Source organism: Camponotus floridanus, unplaced genomic scaffold (genome assembly GCF_003227725.1).
Source record: "Camponotus floridanus strain SB8 unplaced genomic scaffold, Cflo_v7.5 scaffold78, whole genome shotgun sequence".
Classification (NCBI taxonomy): domain Eukaryota; kingdom Metazoa; phylum Arthropoda; class Insecta; order Hymenoptera; family Formicidae; genus Camponotus; species Camponotus floridanus.
In genome coordinates this window covers 907776-934006 of record NW_020229847.1, presented here as the reverse complement: position 1 = coordinate 934006, position 26231 = coordinate 907776, and the positions used below count along the sequence as shown (strand labels likewise).

Genomic DNA, 26231 nt, shown 5'->3' with positions numbered 1-26231 from the left:
TTTTTATAAATTATATGACCATCCTACTTTTTTATTTCTTTTTATTTTTAATTATTAAACCACATAGATTATATATCTTGTATTTGTTTCCCCATTATAAAGTTTTCAAAATTTCAGTCATAATTATGCGCAAAAAATTAGTAGTTACTAATCTCTCCTCGGATTTCCTGGAAGCACTCAGTGCTTCCTAGGAACGCGGTAAAAGCTGCGATTGTGAGATTGGCCCTTTAACGTTAAAGCGTCGACGCTAAAGTTACCCCGTCACCTCCATTAGTTGGAAAAGAAACGGGCTCTTCAACCGCGCGACAAAGAGGTGAGGGTTGAGATCGTGTCGAGTGTGGTAGTGCGTGATCTGTTGCTTGCACGCTGTGGTGCACGCCGACAATATTGACTACGAGCCAAGGAAAGCTAGAAAAAGGGTGAGGTGGGCGGCAGGGGGTCGGCTGCCAAAAGACTCCCTTTTCCAATGCTCACTCCCCAGTCACTCCTTCATTGACGGAACATTAAGCACACACGATAACGCATGATTAACTAACTAATGACTTTCTCTCTTTCGTTCTCGCTCATCGCCGACGGGGGATGCACCCGCCGATTTTTGCGACGTCACCGTGTCGTCACTCCCGAAATAAAATAGATCTTTATTCGTCTTGATAAGCCATTGACATCCTTAATCGATGGGTCGGCAATTCGTAGGTAACAAATTTTGCTTCACGAGTTATTTAAGAATTGTCAATATAAAAGAATCGAAGCATCTGTTCACATTTTTTAATTTTATAAGAAACACAGGTATACAAAGTACAGAAAAATCTACTCTTGATGTATCTTATAAATTTTTTTAGCACAGAATTATGCTACAAAATCATTTATAGACGAACGAATTTAAAAATGCTATATGTATAAAAATGATGTTTAGGAGTTATAAGTATTCTATAATTCACTACTCCAATTTTAATGTTTCACTATTTCAATTTTGAAATTTTCTAATTTTTAATAAATGAATCTTTCATCGAAAAATATTGCAGTATATCAATTTTTTATATCGATTAATATCATATGAAAACTGAGCACATAAATATTCGATGCTACAGTCAATACGTTAACTTATAAGAAGGAAAAAGGCAATAGCTCTGCGACCAACATTTCTTCGCTGTCAAAAGTTGCGACTGTTATATATGAGTTACGTTGCAGATACGTAAAGCTGATTGAAAATCGTGAATCGTGAACGCTGATAAAATCTCGGATAAAACGAGCTTTACACTACATCGTATGCATTAGTTACGAAGCAGAGTCATCGCGTGTTATATGCAGTCATTACAGCTGCAATGATTAATTTCTTGCGAGGGTGCAACTGATTATCATAAATTTTATTGCTGGTAGTACTACTTTAATACTTTCTCTTTTATAATTTGCGAATGAAGTAATCATGGGATTTATCACTGTATATTTCGATAAGAAAAAATGCTACAATTGTAATACTTATTTCTTTTAACATATTACATACGATACATTTCTCATGTGTGGCATTTAATAAATACATAGATTGTAAATTTATGTACATGTAGTTCTAACCAATTTTATTGATAAACCTTCAATAATAACAGAAAGGACAATTCATTCCTGATGTAAAATATCAGACATTGTTTGTTGCAAAATAAAATTAAACAAGAGATCAACGTTACAGTTAAAAATTGCAGAGTTGCTTTTATAGAAATTTATGTAAATAAAACTACAAGCAAGACAATGCTTGATATTTTTCTAATAAAAAATGTAAAAAATGATGTATGTTATTATTTCAATAATGTTTATAAGAAAGCATATAATTACGAATTGCATAAAATTGTTAAAAATTTTTGCAATTATATGAAATTAATTGAAAACGAATTGCACAGACATAATTATTCAAATTGCCTATCTTTAGAAAACTTAAACTATATTTAAATTTGAACAGAATCCAATGTAATCCGTATTTATTATTAAATACGTGAATTTCTCGTTGAAATTCTCGAAACTCGAATTTGATGCGATCGCGCGATTATCGGATCTACGGAAAATGTTCTAAAGGACATGAAACAAGACCGTTTTCTCGCAACGCGTTATCGTGCGAGACGACATGTCACGTTTCATGTTAAATTATTGAAAAGCGAGCGGGTTCGGATATGTTTGCGATTGCCGCGCACCGGCCATGTAAGAAAGCGTGACGAAGCGAATGGAGGGACAGGGAGGAGAGGACGACGTGAAAGAGGAAAGGGTGACTACACAGCTGCCGTGAGTGCGAGGACGACGGGGCGACCGGTGTTTGTGGCGTCCGCCACCGCCGCCCCGGCTGCCGACAAAAAGGCGAGAGAATTTCCTGAAATCCTTTCTGAGGGTCTGATTGCCATCATTATCGTGGAGTGGGTAGGAGTAGCAACGGCAACGTGGGGTGGATAGGGCGCCCTTACGGGGATGGGTTTCGTTCGGGTTGGATGAGGAGGATGAGAATGGTTAGGAGTGGAAACCCTCCCTCTGCCCGATGAGGAATCGGGGTGGTGAGGAGAGGGTGCGAGGGGATAGCGAGCGAGTGGAGGACAATCAGCGGTATTCAGCGCGAGCTGAGAACTGGAAGACCAGAGAAGCCGGGTTGGAAGGACGACGGCAACCACGAGACGAGGACAAACGCGATTCTCTGCGTTTCTCTCGCCCACGGGATCGATCGACACCGACACCCGGTTCGACGTAACACCCGCCGTTCCTGGCCACCGGAAGCTGCTGAACTGTGGCAGTCGAACTGCGGCGCGTTCCTGTGGGATTCTCGGCGGATCGAATTCCGCCACCCGGAGATGCGTTAATGGCACGTTGCATTCCTCTGCGGATCTTCTCAATGCTAATATAATTAATATCGGGATTTTAATTATCTGAAGATTATAAAAAAAAATAGAGAATGATATTTCACATTCAGAGCATTACAGTATATAAATTATAAATTATATTTCTACAAATTAAAATAACGCGAGAAATACTTTAGAGTAACATTACTTCACAGTGTTTAAGCTATGGAAATATGTGATGGTATATTCTTGTTACAAATAATGTACCAAAATTTTAGTCAATCACTAAACAAGATATTTAACAATCATTATATTTTCCTCTTCGCATCAAGAGAAATTGCGTTACTATTTATATCGTAAGAAATGAAACAACTGACCGACGGAAGCGTAAGCAACTTCGACATTGCGGAGAAGGAAGGTACCACGTCAGATTACTCGCATCGCGTTTACTTTGTGTTGCGCCTCCTTGCTTTAAGCTAAAATACATTTACGCTTTTACCAAATGTGCGCGTTCGTGTATTTTACGGCGTTGCGAAAGTACGCTGAATAAAGCCGTCAAACGGCGTTTCGCGTAATTGTTGCGTAAGAGGGAAATTATTTCGGATCCCGAGAGCGCGCGCACGTGCACCCGCGTAACGAGGCGATATAATCGTCGCAGCTGTGACGCGATGTCACGCGGAGAAAAGGAACGTCCGCGTAGCACGCGGTGCGCACCGGTATCGCGGCATTCCGAAAGAAAACCATGACCTCGGTTCGCCAATTTCTTCGACCTTCCTGCCTCGCCCCCCTCCCTCCTATCTCGGGTCACCTCTCAGAAGAGAGACCCTTTCCTTCCCTGTACCGTTGCTCGTTGGACTTAAGCGCTGCCTCGCGGATCAAAGCGAGATAACCGAGTAACAATGCCAGCCCGAGTCGGCAAGCCCAGTTCTCTCTCCCTCCTCTCTCTTCTCTCTCTTTCTGTTTCGCATACGTGAACCACACGCGCGCGTATCCGCGGTGTGTGGTGTGGCATGGTGCGATGTGGCCTCGACTCGACTCGATTCGCGTGGCGGCGGCTGATCGATGCGTCGCCATGACGACGCTTCCGCCGCCAGTCATCCAGCTACCTCCGCGCACCCCTCTTTCTCGACCTCTTCCTCTCCCCCGTCGTCGCCGCACCCTCCCGTCGCTACGTCACCCTCCCGATGGGTGGGTGGATGGGTGGGCGGACGGGTGCCCACTCATCGCGCCGTTTGTTACCAGCAGCACCGTGATCGTCAGCCACCATGATCCTCTCCGCGGTTCGGTTTCGAGAGGTATCGCGACGAGGACGTCGACGCTACATGCGACATCCTCCGATCCTAATCGACGCCTTCCTGAGACACATTGTCCGAGATCTTCCTCCTTGACGTATTCATCCTCCCTCTCCCCATTCGGAAAACTACCAATTTCCACCGTGATACGTACTTTCTTTACGTACTCATCATCCGAAATGACAAATTCGGTTCTCTACTTCGTAGTCTCGAAATGTTTCGTTGACACGCGTGCGATCAATGCTAGTCGTATTCTAGCAATGTTACTCGAGTCAGAATCTAAATCGATGATTTTTTTCTTCGAAGCATTAAATTAGAGGGATAATAGATCATAACTTTTACTATTTTTTTGTTTGTTAAAAATGTTAAATAATATAAAATTGCGCGACAATAAGTAACAAAATCAAGTGTAATAATTGAATTCATATACCTTTGGAAAATAATGTTTTTCAATGATGAAAATTAACAATAATAGTTATATCATATATTTCATAATTATCATTTCTAGCTTTTTCGAATTGATTTTCTCGAAAGATAATCATTAATTTTATCATGAGAGATTATCGTGCCATTTCAATTGCCGCTTGACGCAACTTGATTTATCGCAATTAATTACACTAGTATTTGTTATAGTAAATTAAACAAAAGCAGTAAACTCATTTGCGGCGAATTCATCGCTTACAGTGGATTGTTTAGCGGTGCCAATCGCAATCATGAGTCACGGTGATCGATTCGAATGGAGAGTAACTCGCGATTACTCTCACAATCGGAGAGCGAATTAATTACCAGCCGGTGGACGCGATCTCCGAGTACAGAGAGATAGGCATTTTTTAATTTTAATCCCGGACGACCCCGAGGTGGTCCAGCGGTCGGCGGCGTTATCAGCGCCGCATTCGTCATCCCGCGGCGGGAAAATATGCTCGCGCTGGGTGCGCGCAAGCACGCCGTGGGTGCACGATGTAAATAATCGTTTATTGATTAACTGTTTGACTGCGCAAGTCGAGTTAACTATGGCTAATCTCTGATTTGTAACGCCTCCCCAACCTCGCGCGCCGAGGGTGGTTGCGTTGGAGGACGCGTCGGTGAGGCTCGGGGGGTGGCGGGGATGGGAGGAGGAGAAGGAAAGGGGAACGACGGAGGGATGGATAGACGTTGGCCGCGGGGGAGAAAGGGGATAGATTCCCCCTCGGCACGTAGTTTTCGCCTGTGCAACCCTCCTAGCGCTAACACGGAATTAATATCTCGCGAGTTAGCGCCCCCTCCCCCTTTTCGTCCCCCTTGGCGGCCCCGAAACGGAAATGAGCGCGCGGATGCCTCCGCTCTCTCGGTTCTCCGCTTCGCTCGTCTTTTCCCTCGCACACCGTCGCACACCGCTCTCTCGTTTTCCTCCGTCCTCTCTTGCGGTCCCATTCCTGCTTCTGTCTCCTCTTCGAGCTTGCATCCTCCCCGTGTCTCTTCCGTCCTACGTTCGCTTCTGGCATTCTCACCGACGCAACACGTCAGAACTTCCAGGGCCGGTTTATCTGTCGGATACTTACAGGCACTAAGCCTAGGGGCTGGGAAAATGTATAGGAGCCACAAAAAGATGACTTGGCGAAGTCAAAAGTTAAGCACTGTTTTAATTGAATGTCTGCGAGACGTAACATTATGCCAACTAGACAAGACTGTAACCTAACTCGAGTTATCTCATTGTATAAATATGGATATAATGAATCTTACATCACAATTAAAAAACTTATCTTTACTAAAATTATCAATCAAAATTATAAAAGTTATATTAATAAGAAGAAAAACATGCTAATTAATCTTGTATTATTATAATAAATTCTAAGATTTATTTTATTGCTTGATTAAACGTTAAAATATTATGTTTTGGAGATAATCTCAAAGCAACATTATACAATTTTTTTAAAGAAATTTATATGGGAGATTGTATTTTTAATGTAAAAAAAAATAAGAACGAGGACACCTATAAAGACTTTTAAATAACCTTGTGAACTTTGTACAATCTAATCTATTTTTTCTCTCTTCTTTTCTCTTTCCAATATCGAGATGCGTCGGAACGCGATAATTATTTTTTAAGCTGAATCCGGCGGCGCTTCCGTCCCGTCCTGCCGCGTATTCCGTTTTCTCCCGATTTTAAATGCGGCGTATGGCATAGCAGTCCTGCGAAACTACAGTTAAAGCAATACTATTCGCGAAGACTGAATAACACGCATCCTTGATCGAAAGCGAACCACAATTTTGAAACATGATTCTTTTTAATTAATAAGCATGATATATATTTTTTTTATTTTATAATATTTTAAAATTAAATATTATTTTATACACTTTTTTGGAATAATTAATCATGTACCTATCTCTGTGTGTTGCGCCTTAGAACATACATATTAATAGCTTCGCAAATATATAAAAGTTAGAGAAGACAAGTCGTTTCTTTACAAAAAAATTTCAAAGTACCTCAAGTTATATTCAAGAAAAAATAAAATTTAAGACTCCCTTCGCGCGTATAAAAAGCGCTTCTTTATATCGTTAGCATTTTAAGGGTGAAATTCTTTATTATAATTAAAGCAGTAATGCATCATTATATCCCAAATTACAAAATTCGATAAAAGATTATCGAGCATTTTAAAGAAATGAAAAGAACTATTGCCCCTTTTTACTTTGACTGAATCAAACTTAACGGAATCTCTATAATAAAAGAGCTTACGGTCGAATCGTTGAATTCATAACAAAGATCGCAACGGAGCGAACAGAAGCGGACATCCGGTAGACACGAACAAAAGTACAGCAGTTCGGTTAGTTCGGAACGCCACGCCAGCTAGAGATATGCAAATTTGCAAATAATTAGGCCGAAGATATGAAGCGTGCGCTAACGGCTCGGACTCCGGGGATGGATGAGCACTTGGGCCTTTGTTTGAGCCCGCGATTGCGTTCTTGCGTAACGTAATTGATGGCCTTCGCTTCTACGCAATCGACGCACCCTCTTGTATCATTACTACGCGAATCCGTAGTTATAAATTCATCGGAAAATAAATTTAAATGCACAAACAAAATACATCAATGATATTTAATGATTGGTACAAATATATTATTTTGAATATATATAAAAATAATTTTGGAATATAATTTTGAATATATTTTATTGAATATATTTTTATTTATTATTATTGAATATATTTTTGAAAGTAATTTTTTGTTACATGTTAAAAACATTTTAATATCTCTTTAATAATTTTTTATTCTATCTCTATATCTAAAAATATATTTTAAGTATTATTTAATGATGTATGTGCGAATATAAAAGTTCTTTTTATTTCCATCGATCAAAAAATAATCTCTGTCATATAAGACAATTTGCAATATTTATATTTTTTTCTTGTTTAATTGAATCGACCGTCACACCACTTTTCGTTTGAATATGATAAATAAGGAATACGGTTATCTATTGAAAGCAGAATTCGTGTCAATGTATGCTTTTGTACCACTGCCGCGTGCAGACCAGTAAACATGCCACAAGAACGCGTTTACCAGTGCATTGGACTTTAAAATGCTACGCAAAGAATCTCTCCAAAGAATCACTCAGGCCACTTGTCGAAATCTATGCCAAAATATCATCGGTCCAGAATCCACTCGCAACATTACGATTTAGTTTATCATTTATGCTAACTTCCTGTCAGCAAATAATAATTATAATAATTATAATTTTTTGGCAAACTTATCGGTGACATTTTCGCTAAGAGAAGATCAACACTGAATTTTAAATTGATTATAAAATCTATTGTTAGAAGAATATTTAATTTTCTTCTAAAAGATTTTCTGTATATTATTAAAATTTATTTATATTATTAAGAAATATAACGTTTCGAAAAGAGGAATTTATTTTATATCCCCAATTTTATAATACCATTGTTACGTGTAATGATAAAAAAATTAGGCGTGAAAATAGGAATATAAAGTGATGAAAATGAATGCAACGCATTACGCATTCGTCAGCACATTTAAAAGAAAATTTAACTGCGTAAAACTATAAACAACTTTGATGTATATTATAAAGTTACGTGAATATCGTTGTATGATACTACAACATGCGTGTGTGACGGATGTGGATTCCCACGTTTCTTTTTAAACCACATGTATAATGGACGTTGCGCTATTTTCCCAACCGGTCTTGTGTACATTTTCTCACTTTGTCTCACCTTTATATATATGTGTGTGTAAGGATGTGTGTATGTATTATGTATACACTTGCAATACTTGCATATTCACATCAAAGATCGCGTATCATTTTCCGCAAGACGTCGTCTGCGAGCGATTTCGTTCTAACCATAGAGTTATCAACATTGTGTCGAGTTATCGGAAAATCGAAACGACACCGATCTCAAGCATAACATGCATGTACGACTAGGCTACTATCCTATTATCTGCATCCCGGGCGGTTCGAGCATATTGTACAAATTGAATGCGAAGAATTATCTGACGAGAGAGAAAGAGAGGGCGAGCGGCAGGAGAGGAGATATGTATCATCGCGCACTTAAGCGACCCCCAAACGTAACAAAGTGACACGGTTCTTATCGTGTTATGGACCGAGAAAAGGGCGAAGGAAAGAAAGGAGAAGAAGGGACAGCGCGAAGAGGGTGAGAGGCAACGCTGCGCTGTGTTGCGAGAATGCGCAGCGCTAAAAATGAAGGGGCGGAAAGAGAGAGAAGGAGTATCCCTGCTGCGGCGGGGTGTATAACTGGCTCCCTCGTGTCGTTCCATGCTCCACCTCGCAGCTATGCATCTCGCGTACAATAGCTGGCGAACCGTCATGTTTCATGCCGCGCACAATGATACACGCTATACGCACCAACACCACCCACGTTCGCGTCCGAGTGCCGCGAGTGCGCTCTCCGGTATCCCGCTACATCTCGAGATAATGCGAAGGGTGAGGAGGGTTGAAACGAGGCACGCGGCCGGCACCCAAGTGCCTCCTCAAGACCGATCGACGATAGCTCTCGTCCGAGAGCTCGAACGGGTTCCTCTCTTCTAATTGAGCTAATCGCCGCACTAAGCTTGCCCGGATATTTCGCCCGTTTTCGAAGCACAAAGATTCTATTAGGTTCTTCTGCGCTCCTTTATTTTTGGGTATCTGTCCCTTTGAGCACATAATACTATGCTTTTTTTCTTTACTTCCTGCTCTTGAATATTCTATTGTGATGTTTGCAGTAATTTTTCATTATTGTTGTAATTGATATTTTGCATCATTAAAGTTTTAATATGATGAAATCATATTAAAAACTTAATAATCATCTTATCAATTATTTAATAATCACTTTTTTATCAAAAAAGTTGGTAATTTTTTAAATCACTGCAAACAAATTTTAAATTTTTCTTTAAAATTTTGTTTTAAAATTATAAGAGACATTGAGAGAGAAAAAATGGAAAAAAAATTTTCTACATAGAAAAATATTTATTAAATTAATAAGGACTCTACTTTGATAACTTAATCAATATTATTTTGGAATTATATAATATTTTATATTTAATTTTACTTACAAATATGATAAATCTTTCAAAATCAATATAGAAAACACACTATAAGATAATGTTCTTTTATCAGTATATATTTTCTTTTTATATGCAATAATACTAAGAAAATAACTTTGCTGTATCTCTATTTATATATTTCCATAAAGAAATATATTGCATACCCACACATACACATAGAATAATAAGCAGCTATGAATAGAATCCGTGAACTAGATTTTTGTAGAACTTTTTAAAGCCTATTTTCTATAAAGCTATGATATTGTATATAATCTTTTTAGCTTGTTAATTTTTAAAATATTAAGAGGATTAAATTTCTGACTATTTTAATGATATTCTCGCCATAAGCGATTCGTAACTTTCCGCTTGATGACGTAGTGTTTCGTTCGCGAGAAAGGTATCCCGCGGTAAAGCACGGTCGGACACGGTGAATAGGGGATGGCCCGTTGGGGGTGGCCGATGCAGAAAAACGGCGGCGAACCCCTCGGCGCGGGGCACGCTTTAACCCCCGGCGGCCCCCTCGCGGGTACTCGAGAGTGATCGCGCGTTAAATGCGCCGCCGGGCGCACGCGGTCGCGTGTCGTACGCGTGCCCTCTTATCAGGGGGAGGGGTGTCCGCTCTTGAAATGTACGCGAACATCTACGAAAGAGAGACGGGGTACGCGGATCCCGCGTATGAATGTGCGTAACGAACGTACGCGTGGTAGTTGTACCTCCTGGGCCTCCCCCGCCCAGGGATATTGCACAGTATAACGTGAATCACAGTTATACGCTAGCCACTTTCAGTCTTCAACGTCGCCGTCTTTTTGTCCATTGATACTGTAGTATCTTTAATTATGCTGAGGCACATGCAATCAGAGGAATTGTAACATATTGCGTCTATGCAGTCTGACGGAAAAGGCGTCAAACGTGGTTGATGAAGAGAAAAAAAGATTGTTGAAGACTGAAAGTGGCTAGCATACATCGGCAAGAATCATTTACTATAATATATTGAGTCTAATAGGTACATTATAGCTTTTTATATATTTTTTATATAAATAATAGTAGTTATTAAAATATTTTATATGAGTATTATTTCTTTCTATTTCATATTTAATTCATTTATTTCTACTTGGACTGAAAATAAACTATAATGTTTCATTATATATTAGACAAAATTATATCATTTTTATTACGTAATAAAGTACCTTTTATTAGAATTTACACTATATTGTTCTAGTGAGATACACTATATTTGTAATAACAGTCGACTATAAGTAATATTGAATGCATTAAATGGGGGAAACTTTGGTTTGAAAATATTCTGCAAACATAAAATTGCAAATTAAGTTGCACATTAAAACCGGACACGGATAACACAAAGCAGATTCGTATATATTTTTATGCGACGTTGTAAAGCTTTTTCATCACCAGAATAACAATGATAAATAGTTAATTAAGACAATCTCATATTTTTTCATGGAATAAAACAGATTTTATGTAAATGTTACCATTCTCGGTATACATGAAGTATAATTATAATGAAATGTAAATCTCCTGCTGAAATAACAAGCTCGTCGTGTAATTTCGTAATTCGAAATGGCCAGAGTATTGATGTAATTATTATAATTTGGCGATGAAATCATGCCACGTTGAATAGTCTTCATTGACAAGCAGCAGCTGTGTCTATTGATTATTTGAGGGCATTGCACGCTAAAATGTAATTGTATGAGTTCCATATAGAGAGGCAAGGAAGGGGGGAATGCAAAATTCGTGAAAATAACGATTTGAATCATCGAGAAACGATTTTACATTATTTTCCGCTATGTTTTTGGAAAATACAGACATTTAAAATGAAATTATTCGAATGGAAAGCTTTATCGATAAATTCGAATGTTCTGGAAAATACGAGAAAAGTTAGATACATTTCCGAACGATTACATAGAAAAGTAATCATAGTAAAATAGTTTACTTGAAGTTTTCTATATATTTTGCTATATCCATAAATCATTAATGGCCAATTTTTATTTTAATTCGTATAAAAATGTGAATAAGATATTATGGATTGGAATTATTATTTGAAAACACGAAAAATAAATGTAATAGAAACTAACATATATGTCAGAAATATTTCCCCTACATTAAATTAGTACCAGAGTAAATATAATCTTTTTTATATAAAGATTTTATTTTTAACGAGATATGAAAAAATTTTTGTACGTTCACCGAACTTCGAAAAATGAATTAAAAATTTCAAGATTAATAGTGAAAACGTAACAATAATTTATGTTATAAAAATATATTTTGAAGGAAATATAATAATTTTGACGTATGAGAGAGATGTATTTTTCTGCATTTAAATTAAACAAGTTTGAAACTTAATTGTCAGATTGCGTATATAATATTATAGATGCTTTCGTGGGAGGAAAAAATCATTGAATCTTGACGAGTTAATTCCATTTCGCTGAAGAGATAGCTCGGCTAAAAGCGGCAGATTGGACAGATTCCGACTCTCGAGGTGTCGTCGGTCGGGACGGCTCTCGCCGGCGCGGCGCGGCGCGGCGCGGCGACACGCCGGCGTACGAGAGCGCGCGTTATACCGCAGAGGGTTTGTTCCCGGAAGGGAACCGGTGGCACGTCGTTACCGGGGCAAACTACGCCGTCGACAAGCGCCGGTCGGTAAGTGCAGGAGGTCCGGTGCACGTCGGCCGCGTGCTCCCGGTCGGCCGTCCACCCCCGATCGCCGCCGCCGCCGCCGCCACCGGATGCTGCGATTCGGGGCACCACCACCGGCGGTCTCCCGCCATGCTCGCGGCACGCAGGCGCGCTTCCGCCCTTTCGCTCGCGGGGGTGTCAATCTCCCCCGCAAGCCCGGCCTTCGCGCCTCGACGCCGAACCAACCCCCGCGCGACCTCGGCGCCCTTCGGGGGCGGAAACCTCGCCCCCGCTGGCCCTCGATCGCGTCCTAACTACCCCCTTCCCCGGCAACGTCGTCGTCCGTTTCGCGCGAGCCGGCAGTATCGCTCGGAACGGGTCGGCAAGATGATCGGCGCCCTTAACGGCGCGCAATCCACGTATAATACGCTCGTGCAGACGACGATCATCGGCGAGACGAGGGTAGTAATACGCGGCGCCGTATCTCTCGACGCCATTCGAGAGTGAGACGCTCGTTGCTGAGATATGATCACGTTTCTGGCCACGTCGTCGTCGCGCCTCGTGCCGCAGCAGCTAATCCGGAAGTCGACGACGGTGCCGCGATAAGAGCGGCAGCTGGACCGCGTGAAACACCGTCGCACCGGGTAACAACTAGAGCGGGGGGAGGGGGGCATCGTGTTCGCGGGCACCGCGCGATGCTGGACCTCAAGAGCAGCGGTACCACCGCGGCGGAGCTACCACGAACCACGGCGTTCACCAATCTATCGATGCTGTTCGCCGGTACGTCCGACTGTTCCCGTTCTTGTTCTGTGCCCGTTTGCGCGTTTGTGTCGCGCGAAATTTTTCAATGGCGTATGTGTTTAGGAGTGTGCCGATCAATTCGCGTTCCCACGCCCTCGATAGCTACCACGCTTGGTAGCACGCGGGTCCACCTGGTATCGCTTGCGAATTTCACGCTCGGAACGTGCCGATCGCGAGCTACGTGTTTAATCCGACATCGGTATCGCGTGTGCTTCTGAAAATCTTTTCGTGCAATCGAATGAAATGGAGAAGGACAAAGAGCTTATATTTTATATTGTTGTACAAATCTAATTTCCTTTTATGTGTAAAATATCGCAAACGTTAAGGAACCCATGTTTAATTATGCAAACATATTTTCAGAAGCAGGTGCAAAGATTTAATCTAGTTAGACACAGGAAAGACCTGGTGAAAATTTTATGCATTGATCGATGATAAACGCACGTGTTTTTCTGTGCGTTTGTCCGCGATAAATATATGTATTTTAATCCTTTATATAGAATAAATTGATTTATTTTATTTAAATTATAGAATAAATTGATTTTGAAACATTTTAAGCAAAATTGTTTGCTATTTTGTCAAAAAATAATTTAGAAATTCACTATGTTACTATAACTTTGAAAATTTTTTACTTTATATTATCTAAAAAAATATTATTGAATTTTCAATATTATTGCCTATTTAAAGAATTAAATATTTTTACTAATATTTAAATCTTTCAGACACAATCTCTTTACAATAATCCGAAGAATTAAGCCATTAGATGTAACTAAAGTTCTATGCTTATAGCTGCTGACATTTTAATGTTGTAAAGTGATTAGTGATTACGTGATTCATATGAATTATAGAGAAAAATAATTATTGAGTTGTGTTCTAAACAGCCATCAAAAATTGTACTTTTACAATAAAATTCATAAGATCGGTATATTCTCATGTATATTTCTATTATGCAATTTTCGTATTGATAATTTGAAAATAAGTTTTTCCTCTCTGTCTTCCAAATTTCTTTCACTTTTAAACCATAAATCGTGATAGTATGAAAAGATGAATCCGTAAGGAAAAATATTCATATCTTGCGTATCATTTTTTCTATTATTTATTAACACTATCAATTGGCCTACAGAAAGTATCTCAATATATTATATAAGCGACATTAAAATCCGCCAAATCGTTTATTATGAATAGTATTGATCCTGCTCAGTAATTTGTTAATTTTTTCATACTTGTCAGGATTTTCCGATATAGCCTGTATCTTTAACATCGCGTTTCATGAAAATCTCAAGGAAAACTGGCACGTATTACCGAATGATCGGCACACCCCTCGGCACTCGAGAAACGTGAAATCCGAGGCTCCATTAATGGACTCCGGGGTCTCCAGATCAAATGAAGGGGGCAGTAAAGACGAAAGATCGAGCCTTGGCGAGCGGGCGCGGAGGTCGTTTTGTTTGCTCCGGAAAGTCGGAGTTTCTGCCGCGCGGTGTGACGTACCTACGTATGTACACACGAGGGTCGACCCTCGTGCCAATAACTGCCAAATGAAAATATATCTGTTCGCAAACACGCCACTGACGCTGGCGTGTACGGGAACTCTCGGGAGAACTTTCGCGTGTATCGCTCACGGCGAATGTACAACATCGCCGTCGCTGCCGCGCGAGCGACACATCTTCCATGCACACGTGTTACAAATAATTCCGTATTTGTCCAACTGACGTCGGTCTTCCTCGGATATTATTCGATTGACCGAATCGGTCGATTGCCAATCGTCGATCGAGTGTATTTAGAAAAGGGAGATAGATTAGAGATCTTTTCCAGAAATTAAAAAAATAGATATTTCGATTAAAAAAAAGAAAGAAATACATAATAATATAAATCACATTCGTACTATTTAATATAAAAAGAATCGTTTTTATAACGGTAGATGTGCATGAGTTATTTAATCAAATAATGTATTCACACATGTTTCTATTAAATTATTTGCATATATATAAATTCTACAGAAATTATTCTAAAATTAATTCAAATTTAAAATCTAAAAAAAATAGTATTATATTTAATTATGTCAATAAATATACAGGATATACATATTATTTTAGGCATCTATCTTACAGGCCCCGTTTCTCAAATATAATTTTTTAGAGGGATTGATGTATAGTTTAATTAATTAATTAATATTATTTCATATCTACTTTTTACAGTTTATAACTGAACAAAATAAATTCAACCATAATAATATGGATGTCTAGTATTTAACAAGAGAAAATAAAAATCTACTTGATATGCATTTTATTTGTCTCCTTTTGCTTTTCTGACACATATAATTTATTAGAAAATATTGGAACGCGCGATTAAGATTTTACACAATAATCGAAAACTTTGCAGTTTCAAACGCAAAAGGCGTGGATAAGTTTATCGCTGCAGATTATATACCGGGAATAGATTTCAAGAACGATAAACGTATTCTGGCAATATATATGTAAACTCTTTCGCGTGCGTTTCGCGTTCATGGAAAAACTGGAACCTTTAAAGTGTCATAAAGATTTCAAAGTAGAAGAACCGCGTTTTTCCCTCGCCAGGGCCGCCTCGAAACGCTTTCGCTTGTCTGATCAGATATACTTTATGGCTTCTCGCGATTCCTCGAACCGATTAACTGGTAATTGCGGACAATATACGCCCCCGCTACTGACGTGACCTCAAAAAGTGTAGTCGCAATTGGTCCGGTCAGATTGCAAAGTACCTGCAGGTCGCGTGAATCGATAAACAGTAGATTTTTAACACATATTATGGCAGATCGAGAATTTTCATTGATTGAAAGAAAAAAAGAAAGACAAGGAGAGAGAAAGAAATAGAAATAATAAAAAAATTTTTCTTATTTCAGATGCTGGCAGCTCTTATAAGGGAGGCTGGAGTCACGCCACATCGCCGGCACCTGGTCAAGGTAAGTCTCATTTAGTTTATAGTTAAAAATATTTTATATTATCAAGAAGAGGAAAAGAAAAAAAATAAAGCAATTTTGTATGTCTATGAATTTTGTACATCTATACGAAAATCCTTATATTGTCTTAAAGCAGACAGCATAATTTAGACAGAAATCTGTAGGGAACATGTAAGTCTGCAAAGAATATTTAATAAAAATATGATTCTACAGTATTTGAAATGTATCTCTCTATTTTGAAATACATATTTTTATGTATCTTCATATTCTGACAGTTACAAGAAAATGTTTTGATAAAATATTAAGAAGGATGTGTATTTTCCTTTCATATTTAGTTATAATAGATTTCACAGTTTTGTATTCTTGCAAAGCAATATTTCACTCCTATGTTAAATCACTATCGACTGATAATCAACAGTTGATCTTTTGCGTTTCTTTCAATTAATTACCCATCATCGGGTCAAATACCTAAGATGGTTTTCTAAAATTCCCTCGATCTATTTCGCTTTTCGTATATTATCCTCCTCTCGCAAAAACTCCCGCTCTGACCGAGTGGGGGTTTTCTTTCTCCTTGTTCTCGGTTCGCTAGACGCTACATATACGTAAAGGGTGGGTCGAGGCGCCGCTGGGTGCAAATTCACGCGTCGCGACGCCCTGTTCTTGTTCAGGCAAGCTTTGTGCGTGCAAGCGCGTGGAAGATGTAAGCGTGTAGGTGTTCGTGTAGATATCTGTGCGGGTATAGGTGGCGTCCCGGTGCTTTGTGGCGCGTTGAACCGCGGCCCCTTTGTCGTCGGCGGAGAACGAATGAACGAGAGAGAGAGAGAGAGAGAGAGAGAGAGAGAGAGAGAGAGAGAGAGAGAGGGTGAAAAGGGGTGAGGGAGGGTGGCGGAGAGCAAGCCCCGGGGGCTGTGTAGAGACGCCTGCCCACACGGTGGTAACGCCGAAGAGCAGACCCCACCCTGTGTGGACGCCAACACCGAGCTAGCACAATCATCTCGCGGAGATCACAGAGACCTGCCTGCGGGCATCTTTGTTATAAACGGCTTCTGGCCGCGTCAACCAGGTTACAACAACCGTGGCGTTGTTCGAGACTACCTCCGCGACGCGAGAGGACATAAGTTCCGCCTTCGAACGCGTGTGAATGCGTGTGAGCATGAGTGTCCACCTTGCCCGTATTCGAGATTGTATTCAGGATCCGCGCAACCTGCCGTGTCACATCTCTTAGCACTAGGCTTTAAACGTAATTTAACGCAACATATATGTATGTACATGACGTTACATGTGATGAACAGATTGCAAACAGATCTAACTTACAATGATGAGTTTTTATCTCTGAAATGATATATTTAAATTAAATGTATTGTATATATCATTAGATCTCATAATTATCTTGTAGAGATCGATGGAGGCTATTCTACACGGAAAAATTATATATATAATAGACCTGTGCACTTTATTATTCCTTTATTTTTAATTAAATTTGCTACAATTTCGAAAGACACGTAAGTCTTTTACTGTTATAACGGTGAGAAAATTTGATTTTTACCTTGAAGCATATTTGATCTCAAAGTTTGAGGAAATTATTTGAAAATATTTAGGATTGTTAACAGATTTCTTTATAATATAGTTAATAGAATTCTGTAAATTAGATTCTTTTTTGGAGAGAAGAGAAATCTTTGTGAAATATCTTTAATTTTTCCTTGCTCCGTATCCTCTGAAAGTTTAATTTTCAGGTATTTCTCGCGTCGACGTACGCACAAATCGTTTTAGCACGACGTAGGTGAGCTCCGGGGCTTTTTCGAATAGCGTACTCCAACATCGTCCTCTGATCTTGACAGGCGCGGGGGTCGCCTTTGACTCGGTTTGCGCTTTGCGCCGCGACGCAAAAGGGAGCGACATCGTCGTCACCGAGATTCATGAAATTACTTGACGTGACGCGCGTTGACCCGAGGGCACTTTGCGGTTCTCCAGACCGCATGAAATTGAAATTACAAGCTTGTCTCTTCCTATAGAAACTAGACGGCTCAGGGCACTCGAAGTTGTACCGTGTATATTTTCGATTCGATAAACATTAGATACGTTCAACTAACACATGGACTCAGATCATTGCTCCATAACAGTCTCAGTCTATGTTTTAATACTTAACAGATTATGTCCAAAGAATAACTGAGAGTGTTCGCGACATTTAAATGTTTATCCATGATATATAAATCATATCACATATAAAAATGTATTTAATTCATAAATTTCGTCGATATTCACAAAGATATACAATTAATTTCGAAATAAAAATTTCATTCAAATATTTGTCATTTAAATAATATAATTCTTTACACACAGAGCTAATTACAATAGCTTTAAATTATTTTAATTTTGAGAAATATACTTTATGTAATATGTGTGTATGTGTGTGTATGTATTGCATGAACTCTTTCATCCTTGATGCTATTTAAAAAAAAAATAGAAACCTTATAATTAGAAGTTTTATATGAAAACCTCTATTAATAAGAGAAAGATTATATAAAAAGATTGAAGAAATGCAAATTGCCCTCTAAACCATGCGTTCTAATATAAATTATATTCTCGTTTATGCTCGCTATGTTCTAACATCCGTAATGTCATGCAAGGACAATGATGAACTGACACCCGTGAATTAACACATTAGAGATATATCTGCGGAACCGGGTAATTTGAGTATGCCCATTAATGTTGCTCGCGTGCTCGATGGCCCAAAGTTGTTTCATGTTTCAAAGCAGGTCATGCTCATATAACCTTTTCGTACCAAAATGCACACCAAAACGTTGTACTGTGCCATGCGATTCAATCAAAAGTATAGTTAAAAAAAGCCTTCTCGCGTGAACTGCCCGCTACTTAATTAGCCTTTGATAACGCCATCAGAAACGTTATCAACTTCAAAATTTTATAGCAGATTTCTTGATAATAACAAATTTAAATGAATTATTATATATTTCATTTATGCTCATGGCTGTGCAAAGTCTCGAATATTCGCGTCGGGTCAATTTGATTTTAATAATTTGTTTTCTAGTCGCATATTTCATAGAGCAAAATAATAGATTAGTCCCGCATGTAGTTAGATATTTGCATAATCAAAAAAAAATTCTTAAATTTTAAAATTTTAATATAAAGTCTTAAATTTGATTCTCCTCATCTGAAAGAAATATAACCAATAATAGGTGCAGAACGTTTTCTCACTTGAGTGTTTAAAGCCCTTAAATAGAGAGGATTACATGAGAGAGAGAAGAGCATAATATCTTTTTAATAATAAATAATGTAAAGAAAAATTATTTCGATTAAATTAATTCGATAAAAGCACTTACAAATTTAATTAAACGAATGCACCTCTTATGCTTCCCTTATGTGACAACTTATATAACACATGCAAGTCGATTCGAGAATTTTCGAGATCTCGAGTCGTGGCGCGCTCGCGCATCAAGAGATGTCACGTTGTGTTATCGACCACCAAGCAGAGTGGTTTCAGCGGATCTGCCCACTGGCCAGGAAAAGCGACTTTAAGACGACTCGTAGAACAATAGAAGCACTCTCTCTTTCTCCTCCCACCTTCTCCGTTGTTGCCCTTCCGTTCCCCAGTGTACCTCGCGTGACTTCCTGACCTGAGTCGACCGACCCTCGACCCCCTGTTACGTGTATGTGTCTGAAGGCAACCCTATGATAATTACGTACTCCCGAGCGGCGCGTGCCTCGGCAATTCGCTCACGCGCCCGATCGCGTATGGCGTGACTATCCTCGACACCATAGGTAACTATCTCCCCCTCGTCGCATTCTGAATTTGCCTTCCTTAAAATATGTACGGAGTGATTGACGCTAGGTAAAATCAGGAGATATCACAATAATGTAAAGTTTAAAAGATCTCTAAGGACGATTTAATCTTTCCGGCATTCTTTAGTGTTTCTTGTAGATATCCAATCAGTGTTACGCTTGAAAGACTTTTCGATAAAAACTTATTCAAGACGTCGCAATACATGATGAAAATTAAAATATTGTATGGCTTCAAAAATATATATATATATATATATATATATATATATATATATATATAGAAATCAAGTATTGCTAACATCTGCAATCACAAATATAATGATTTCACTTTGCATAAATCATTAGTTGGTTCTATAAATTTTAATTTGGAAATCTTGATGATCTATTAAATAAATTATATTTTTTGCAATTTTAATAGAAGTTTGCGAAATTATACTTACACAAACTTAAATTTTTATATTTCGATCATGAATTTTTATTCTGAAATATGTTTTAATTTTCTGAAGTTAATAGATCATTCTTGGGTACCATTAATCGCGAGAATAATTGAATATTCCTTTTCTTATTGTAATTATAGTTACAATTTAGGAAATAAAATTAACTAAATACATATTGCATTAATCGTCGTATCGATAAAATCCACTTTGGGGAGACTCTCGTCTGAGAATAAGCTTTGAATTCGTGAGAATTTCCGAACCATGGATTCTAACGTATCCAAAAAGGGGACGACCGGAACCCCGGTCAGGAAGAGCAGACTACCGGATCTTGCTGGCACGGGTTCCGCTCGTCCATGGACCCCGCGGGGTCGCGAAAGCGAAGTCCCGGGGGACATGGATCGTGGGCAACAAGTCACTGGGAAACGGCGCGTGACCAGTGCATTCGCGCCGCCAGATTTACGACAAGAAAAATGAGAAAGGGTAAGCAGGACTCTTTTCGTCGCTCTTTCTTTCTTTCTTTCCATCTCTCTCGGAAGAAAACAGGGGTGTCGATCGAATGATGTGATTCACATTTTAACGCTACTTGAAGAAAATATTCATTGAGAATTATATTTTTTAATGGTAACATTATTATTTTTCAATCTCTGACAAATAATACATAAAATTATGACAGTATATAAGATTATAATAAAAAAAACTAATAGAACAATTTATAGGATTCCAAAATAAATTTACAGGCCGATAAAAATTTTGACGAATTTTAACGAAGTTAAAATCTGATTACATGCTAATTTGGTTAATGGCGAGTCGCATGATTTTTTCATATCTCGAAAAAATGTGTCGATGTATACGCTGTCTCGATCGAGCTGTTATTCTTTCTTGGCGATACAAGACCGGGTAAATTGGAATTGTGCGATAGAAATGTTCGTAGCATATTGTAGGGGTTGCGGGACACCGTCGACGGAGTCGCTGTCGCAGTTCGCATTATGTCTTTCGGTAGTACATACACGGGCACGTGCCTATGCGTGACACGTTTACGCATGGCTGCCTGCGTACGGGACTCTCCCCCCATATCGGCTCGCATTCATCTCTGATTTCTTGTTGGGGTGCAGGGATTGCGTTTCCACTTTAACCGTGCGCAATCAAACGTCTATCATCTACACGCGCAAAAAGTAGCTGATTTTACCAAGAAACCTCGTGACATCCGTCCGTAAATGTCGAATTTCGGTAAAATTTGTAAAATTAATTGTAACAAAAGGAAGGTAGTTAAAATTAAAAAATAAGTTTCTAATGTTCTCTTTCTATAAAACTAACTTATAGGATTTTCCAGACCTATTCAGTTGCTCCTTATTTTCTACTTCCTTAATTAATTTGAAGTAAATTTTTCCTTCATGAAAATATTAACGGGTAATTATAATTAAAGTTACAAATAAATAAAAAACTGAAGAAGCTTCTCGAAATCTAAATTTTAAAATTGAAAAGAGATAAATAAATCTTATTTTGCGAAACATTATATTTCTCATACATTCGGCAACGAAACAATTAATATATTAAGATATTTTCACACAGATCTTGCACCTATCTACACCTTTTTTACATTTTATAAAAAAACACGCTTTTTTCAAAGAGATGATAAGACCGAAAGAATTTCTGCTGAGTGTTTGAGATATTGCGCAAGCAGCTCGCGTGGATACGCGAAAAATGATTACCCTCTAAACAATACTTAGTCGCTTATATCGTGCGGGGGAACTTGAATCGAAGACAAGAATCTTTTTTCCTGGCGAGCAGGCACTATATTCACGCTATGCGATAATTAGGAAACGATTAATTTTCTTCCGCGCTACGCAGCTCGCTCTTACAAATAACTTTTGCTACGCCTGCCCTTATCTGACGAACAAAAACATGTTACCTCCATCACAGGGCACGAATCGCTTGCACGTCTAACTTCTCGAGAAAGCCTCATTCAACAACTGTGACTTCCGCTTTTTAGAAAGCAATTTACCGGACAGATAGTCGATACTTTAGAAATTTTTGTGTGTCATGAATATTTGCGATATAATGATGTGGATTACACTTAGTGTTCTCAATCTATAATCGATGATGTTATTGGGAATATTATATATGAAATTTTTAAATTGTTAATTACTATAATGCATTAAATTAAATTCAAAATATTTCAAAGTATTTTTCAAAGATTACCCGTAGAACAAGCATTCTTAAGAATTTTTTTCGTTAAAGATGAGTTTTTTAAGAATATTTGCTACGTTATTTATATCGATTCGGTTATTGTTTAAATTCTACTATTTATATTATATATTATTTCATATATTATTTCATACATTATAATCTCTTTATATTAAACTCATGTAAATATAATATACTGATTGTGAGACATTTCAATTTTATTCTCGAAAACTGATTCACCCTACTTTGCCATTCGATTCTTTCATATGATATTGTTTGCTTTACGAAAATATCTCTTTGGATTATCGCGCATAACAGGATCTTTGTATAATATGCGCGATCTTGCATTGGTACACGAAGCGACACAAAAAAAATGTTTGCATTCCATAGCACATTTCCGACGAGCGGAACGTCGGCGGGAACAACGTGAAAAATAATACTTCCCCTGACTTTCCACCCCTGCACGCATACAGGTGTAATCTTTTTTATCTCGCACAGCTCTTACAAGCTACGCTTTCTCTCTACGCTAAAGGCTTGGCGTGTTTTACGCTCGCTTGCTCATTATTACGCACTGCGTTCTCGCACGGCAGTGTGATTTATGTCCGAAATAGGCCCGCCAGCCGAAACGGCTAGGCATGAGTCAGTACCACTTAAGGCTATATCTCTAGGATATAGTCCGATGAATTATCCGTCTACGAATAAAACTGAATGAAAATATTTCTAATACGAATTGGAGTTTTTTTTTTCAAATTATTCATCTTATAAATCATTAATAGACGTTATTAAAATTAAAGCGTAAAAAAGTATGGCACATTACAAGTGCGAAAATTAAATGAGTCATAAACTAGTTTATAAATACTGATTATAATTTGAAATCTAAAAATTTATTATAAAGATATATACAGAGCGTTTCTTAATAAGTGCGAAAAATTTTTGAAGAAATTTAAGAGATGATTCTTTGTCGAAAATTAAGGAGGTTTTTCATATATACATATACTCCTACGTCCCTCTCTGAAGTTACATTCCTCCAAAAATGAGGGTAAAAATTAGATTTTTATTTTTTTCTCAAATTTAGAACAAGTTAAAGAAATGAAATTAGGTGGATATTTTCTACCAGTAAAAAGATTACTTGTTAATATTTTTTTCAGTCTCCTATATTGTTATAAGAGGATGAAACTAGCAACTCCTCTTCAATTTTTTATTAGAACTTTTAATGTATGTTATATGAAAAACCTCCCTTAATTTTCGACAAAGAATTATCTCCTAAAATTGTTTCGCACTTATTAAAAAACATCCTGTATATCGTTCTTTCTCATTAAGGCTACGCAATGCTTTCTTTTTTTAACTTTGATAATAAAAAGTGACATTGCTCCACTTTCAAAGTATTGAAATAAACATCGGCGAAACTTTATCTCGTGGAACATTCCATTTGCATTTCATTTTTATTCATATCGAGAAGACAGTTTAAAAATTCCCAAGCAATTTGAATACGAGTCTTGGTTCTCTCATTTCGGCAACATTTCGGAATTAGCGTGGCGGAACGATATCTCGATACTATACGGCGAAACGATTGAAACAAACGAGAGGGCTTTGGCGCGTCGACGTGTTTGTTGGAACGTGCCCAAAGTTTCTCCAAGTCAGGGCGCCGAGATTCCCCCTTCTTTTCGGCGTCGCGACGTCGAATAGCATTGTGCGCGTCCGAGGCTACCAAAGAGTGCAGCAGCACGGAATGACGACGGGTTCTTTGATCCTCCCTCGAGGAAGCTGCATGTCCCCTAACGGGATTACCCCGCCCCGCGTAATTGCTCGTGAATGCGCAGATATACTCGCGACAATGGGTGCACGTTCGTCGATTCAAGGTGACGCTAGACGAGTCACTGTATAAGTACGCAAAATCGATCTAAAAACAATATTTAAAAGAATTTTTGCATGGATCACATTTTCTTCTGATTTTCAGCGGTGAGTTCATATAAGCGATCCAAATAATTGCTTATGTATCTCTTGTGTATTAAAGTTTTCAAATCGTTTTGCGATTTTAAAGTTTCTCTGTATTTTCAAAAATTATAATATATTGTATTTTATTATATGTAAATAATTTTTATTCTTTGATCATTTTGTAAATTTTGCATTATTTTATTGCTATATTCAATATAATATTATATTTCTTTATAGAAATCTTTTATATAAATACTATAGCAAAAAATATAATTTTCCTTAATTCACATATTGTTCAAGAAAAATTATCAAATATTACGGAGATGACATTTTCTTATGCAATCACAAACTAAGTAAAACGAATAACATTTCAAAAACAAACTATTCAGATAATTTTGAATTTTGATGTTGCGGATTTTTAAAATTTCTTAATGGCATTCTCAAATGAAGCTTGTATCTGATTATATTTTTTTGTTCAACTTATTGTTACAAAAAGTTGAAATCTGAAAACTTACTTGCGCTTAATACTCTAGAAGAACTGTTTAAAGCTTAATAAAAAATTATAAATTATCGACATCTCTCAAAATATTTTAACAGTTGAAGAAAAATTGATTTTAAATTCTCAATATATTGTACTAAAAATCAAAAATAGAAAAAAATAATTTGATAGTAGTGAGATATTTCGTATAGCTTTCTGTCAAAAATAGTAACGGTTGACAGGTTCATGTAATTCAACGAAGTTCGCACTGCCTGTAATCTACGCTGAAAATCTGATCGTGTTATCGTCGGTGACATCCGTCATACACGCTGTCGATGGGTTCTCGGTGTCGGAGAGTTGCGTTAGAAAAACGAACGCGCGCGACGGCTCGTAGCCCCGCGGCTACACTGATTGCGGCGGACCCTCTACGACCCGTAGAGACCCAAGAACTGGTCTGGTCTCCCCGTCCGAAACCCTCATCGAAGGCCGTACCCGCTCCCAATCAGAGGCGAAATCAGATTGTTTAACACAACGGACACCGACTGCTATTTAAAGGTAGCATCTGCCCCATGGGGGCCTCGCCACATTCCGACGCGACAGCATGTCGAAAATGTTGTCACTGTGGGGATCTCGATTGTATCGATTCTCGTAAATCATTATCGATATCAGTGAGAACAGAAATGAGAACACGAATATTTCTTATAATTCAGACTGTTATATAATTTTTTTAACGTTAGAATTATACGATATTCACACGATCATTTTAGAACGTTACATATAATCATCTTAATGTAGTCTTATACACTTGCTTGGTAAAAACAAATTAATTTAGTAAAAATGGATAGTAATAATATGAATAGTAGTAATAATGAATAGTAAAAATGGAACATGCGGATTCGTAAATTTGGAGATAAATATCAATGACAAAAATTTTAATTTAATAACTGAAAAACTTCATAAAAGTTAATTTTTAAAATGTCTGTTTTCATAAGATTTATGACATATGTAATATTTGCATATGTTATATGCAAGCTAATTTAATAAAAATGGACTATAAATGCGAGTTGATAAATTTGGATATAAAATAACAATGAGATAAAAATTTTAATTTAACTGAAAAATTTTGTAAAAGTTAATTTTTAAAATGTCTGTTTTCATAAAATTTATGTATGACAATATTTGCAATATAATGCTCTTATAAAAGAAATAGAGCAGCATCTAAATAATTAATAAAACAACAAACGACATGACTTTAGTATCGAAAAATTATTGAAAAAAGAGATTAGTTGGAAAATATAAATAAAATGCGCGTTGATGCGTACTAATGGCGTAAGTAGCCTTCGAGCCAATTTGGAAACAATTGCAATTGCAATTCCATGAGTTTTCGAAGAGTCAGTCGACTGACCT

At 37.9% G+C, this 26231-nt stretch overlaps 2 protein-coding genes across 4 annotated transcripts in view; one reads left to right on the top strand and one right to left on the bottom strand.

The window, feature by feature from the left end:
* The window catches only part of LOC105253291 (protein SCAI), a 77975-nt gene that overhangs the window by 37364 nt on the left and 14380 nt on the right, over positions 1–26231 (bottom strand). The window lies entirely within an intron of this gene.
* Positions 1–26231, top strand: part of LOC105253292 (transcriptional regulator ERG homolog) — a 52438-nt gene that overhangs the window by 20015 nt on the left and 6192 nt on the right. For all 3 annotated transcript variants that reach the window (XM_025414146.1, XM_025414145.1, XM_025414147.1), the window contains exon 3: positions 15936–15995. In XM_025414146.1, the coding sequence (XP_025269931.1) occupies positions 15936–15995 (60 nt within the window). The remainder of the gene's footprint in view (positions 1–15935; positions 15996–26231) is intronic.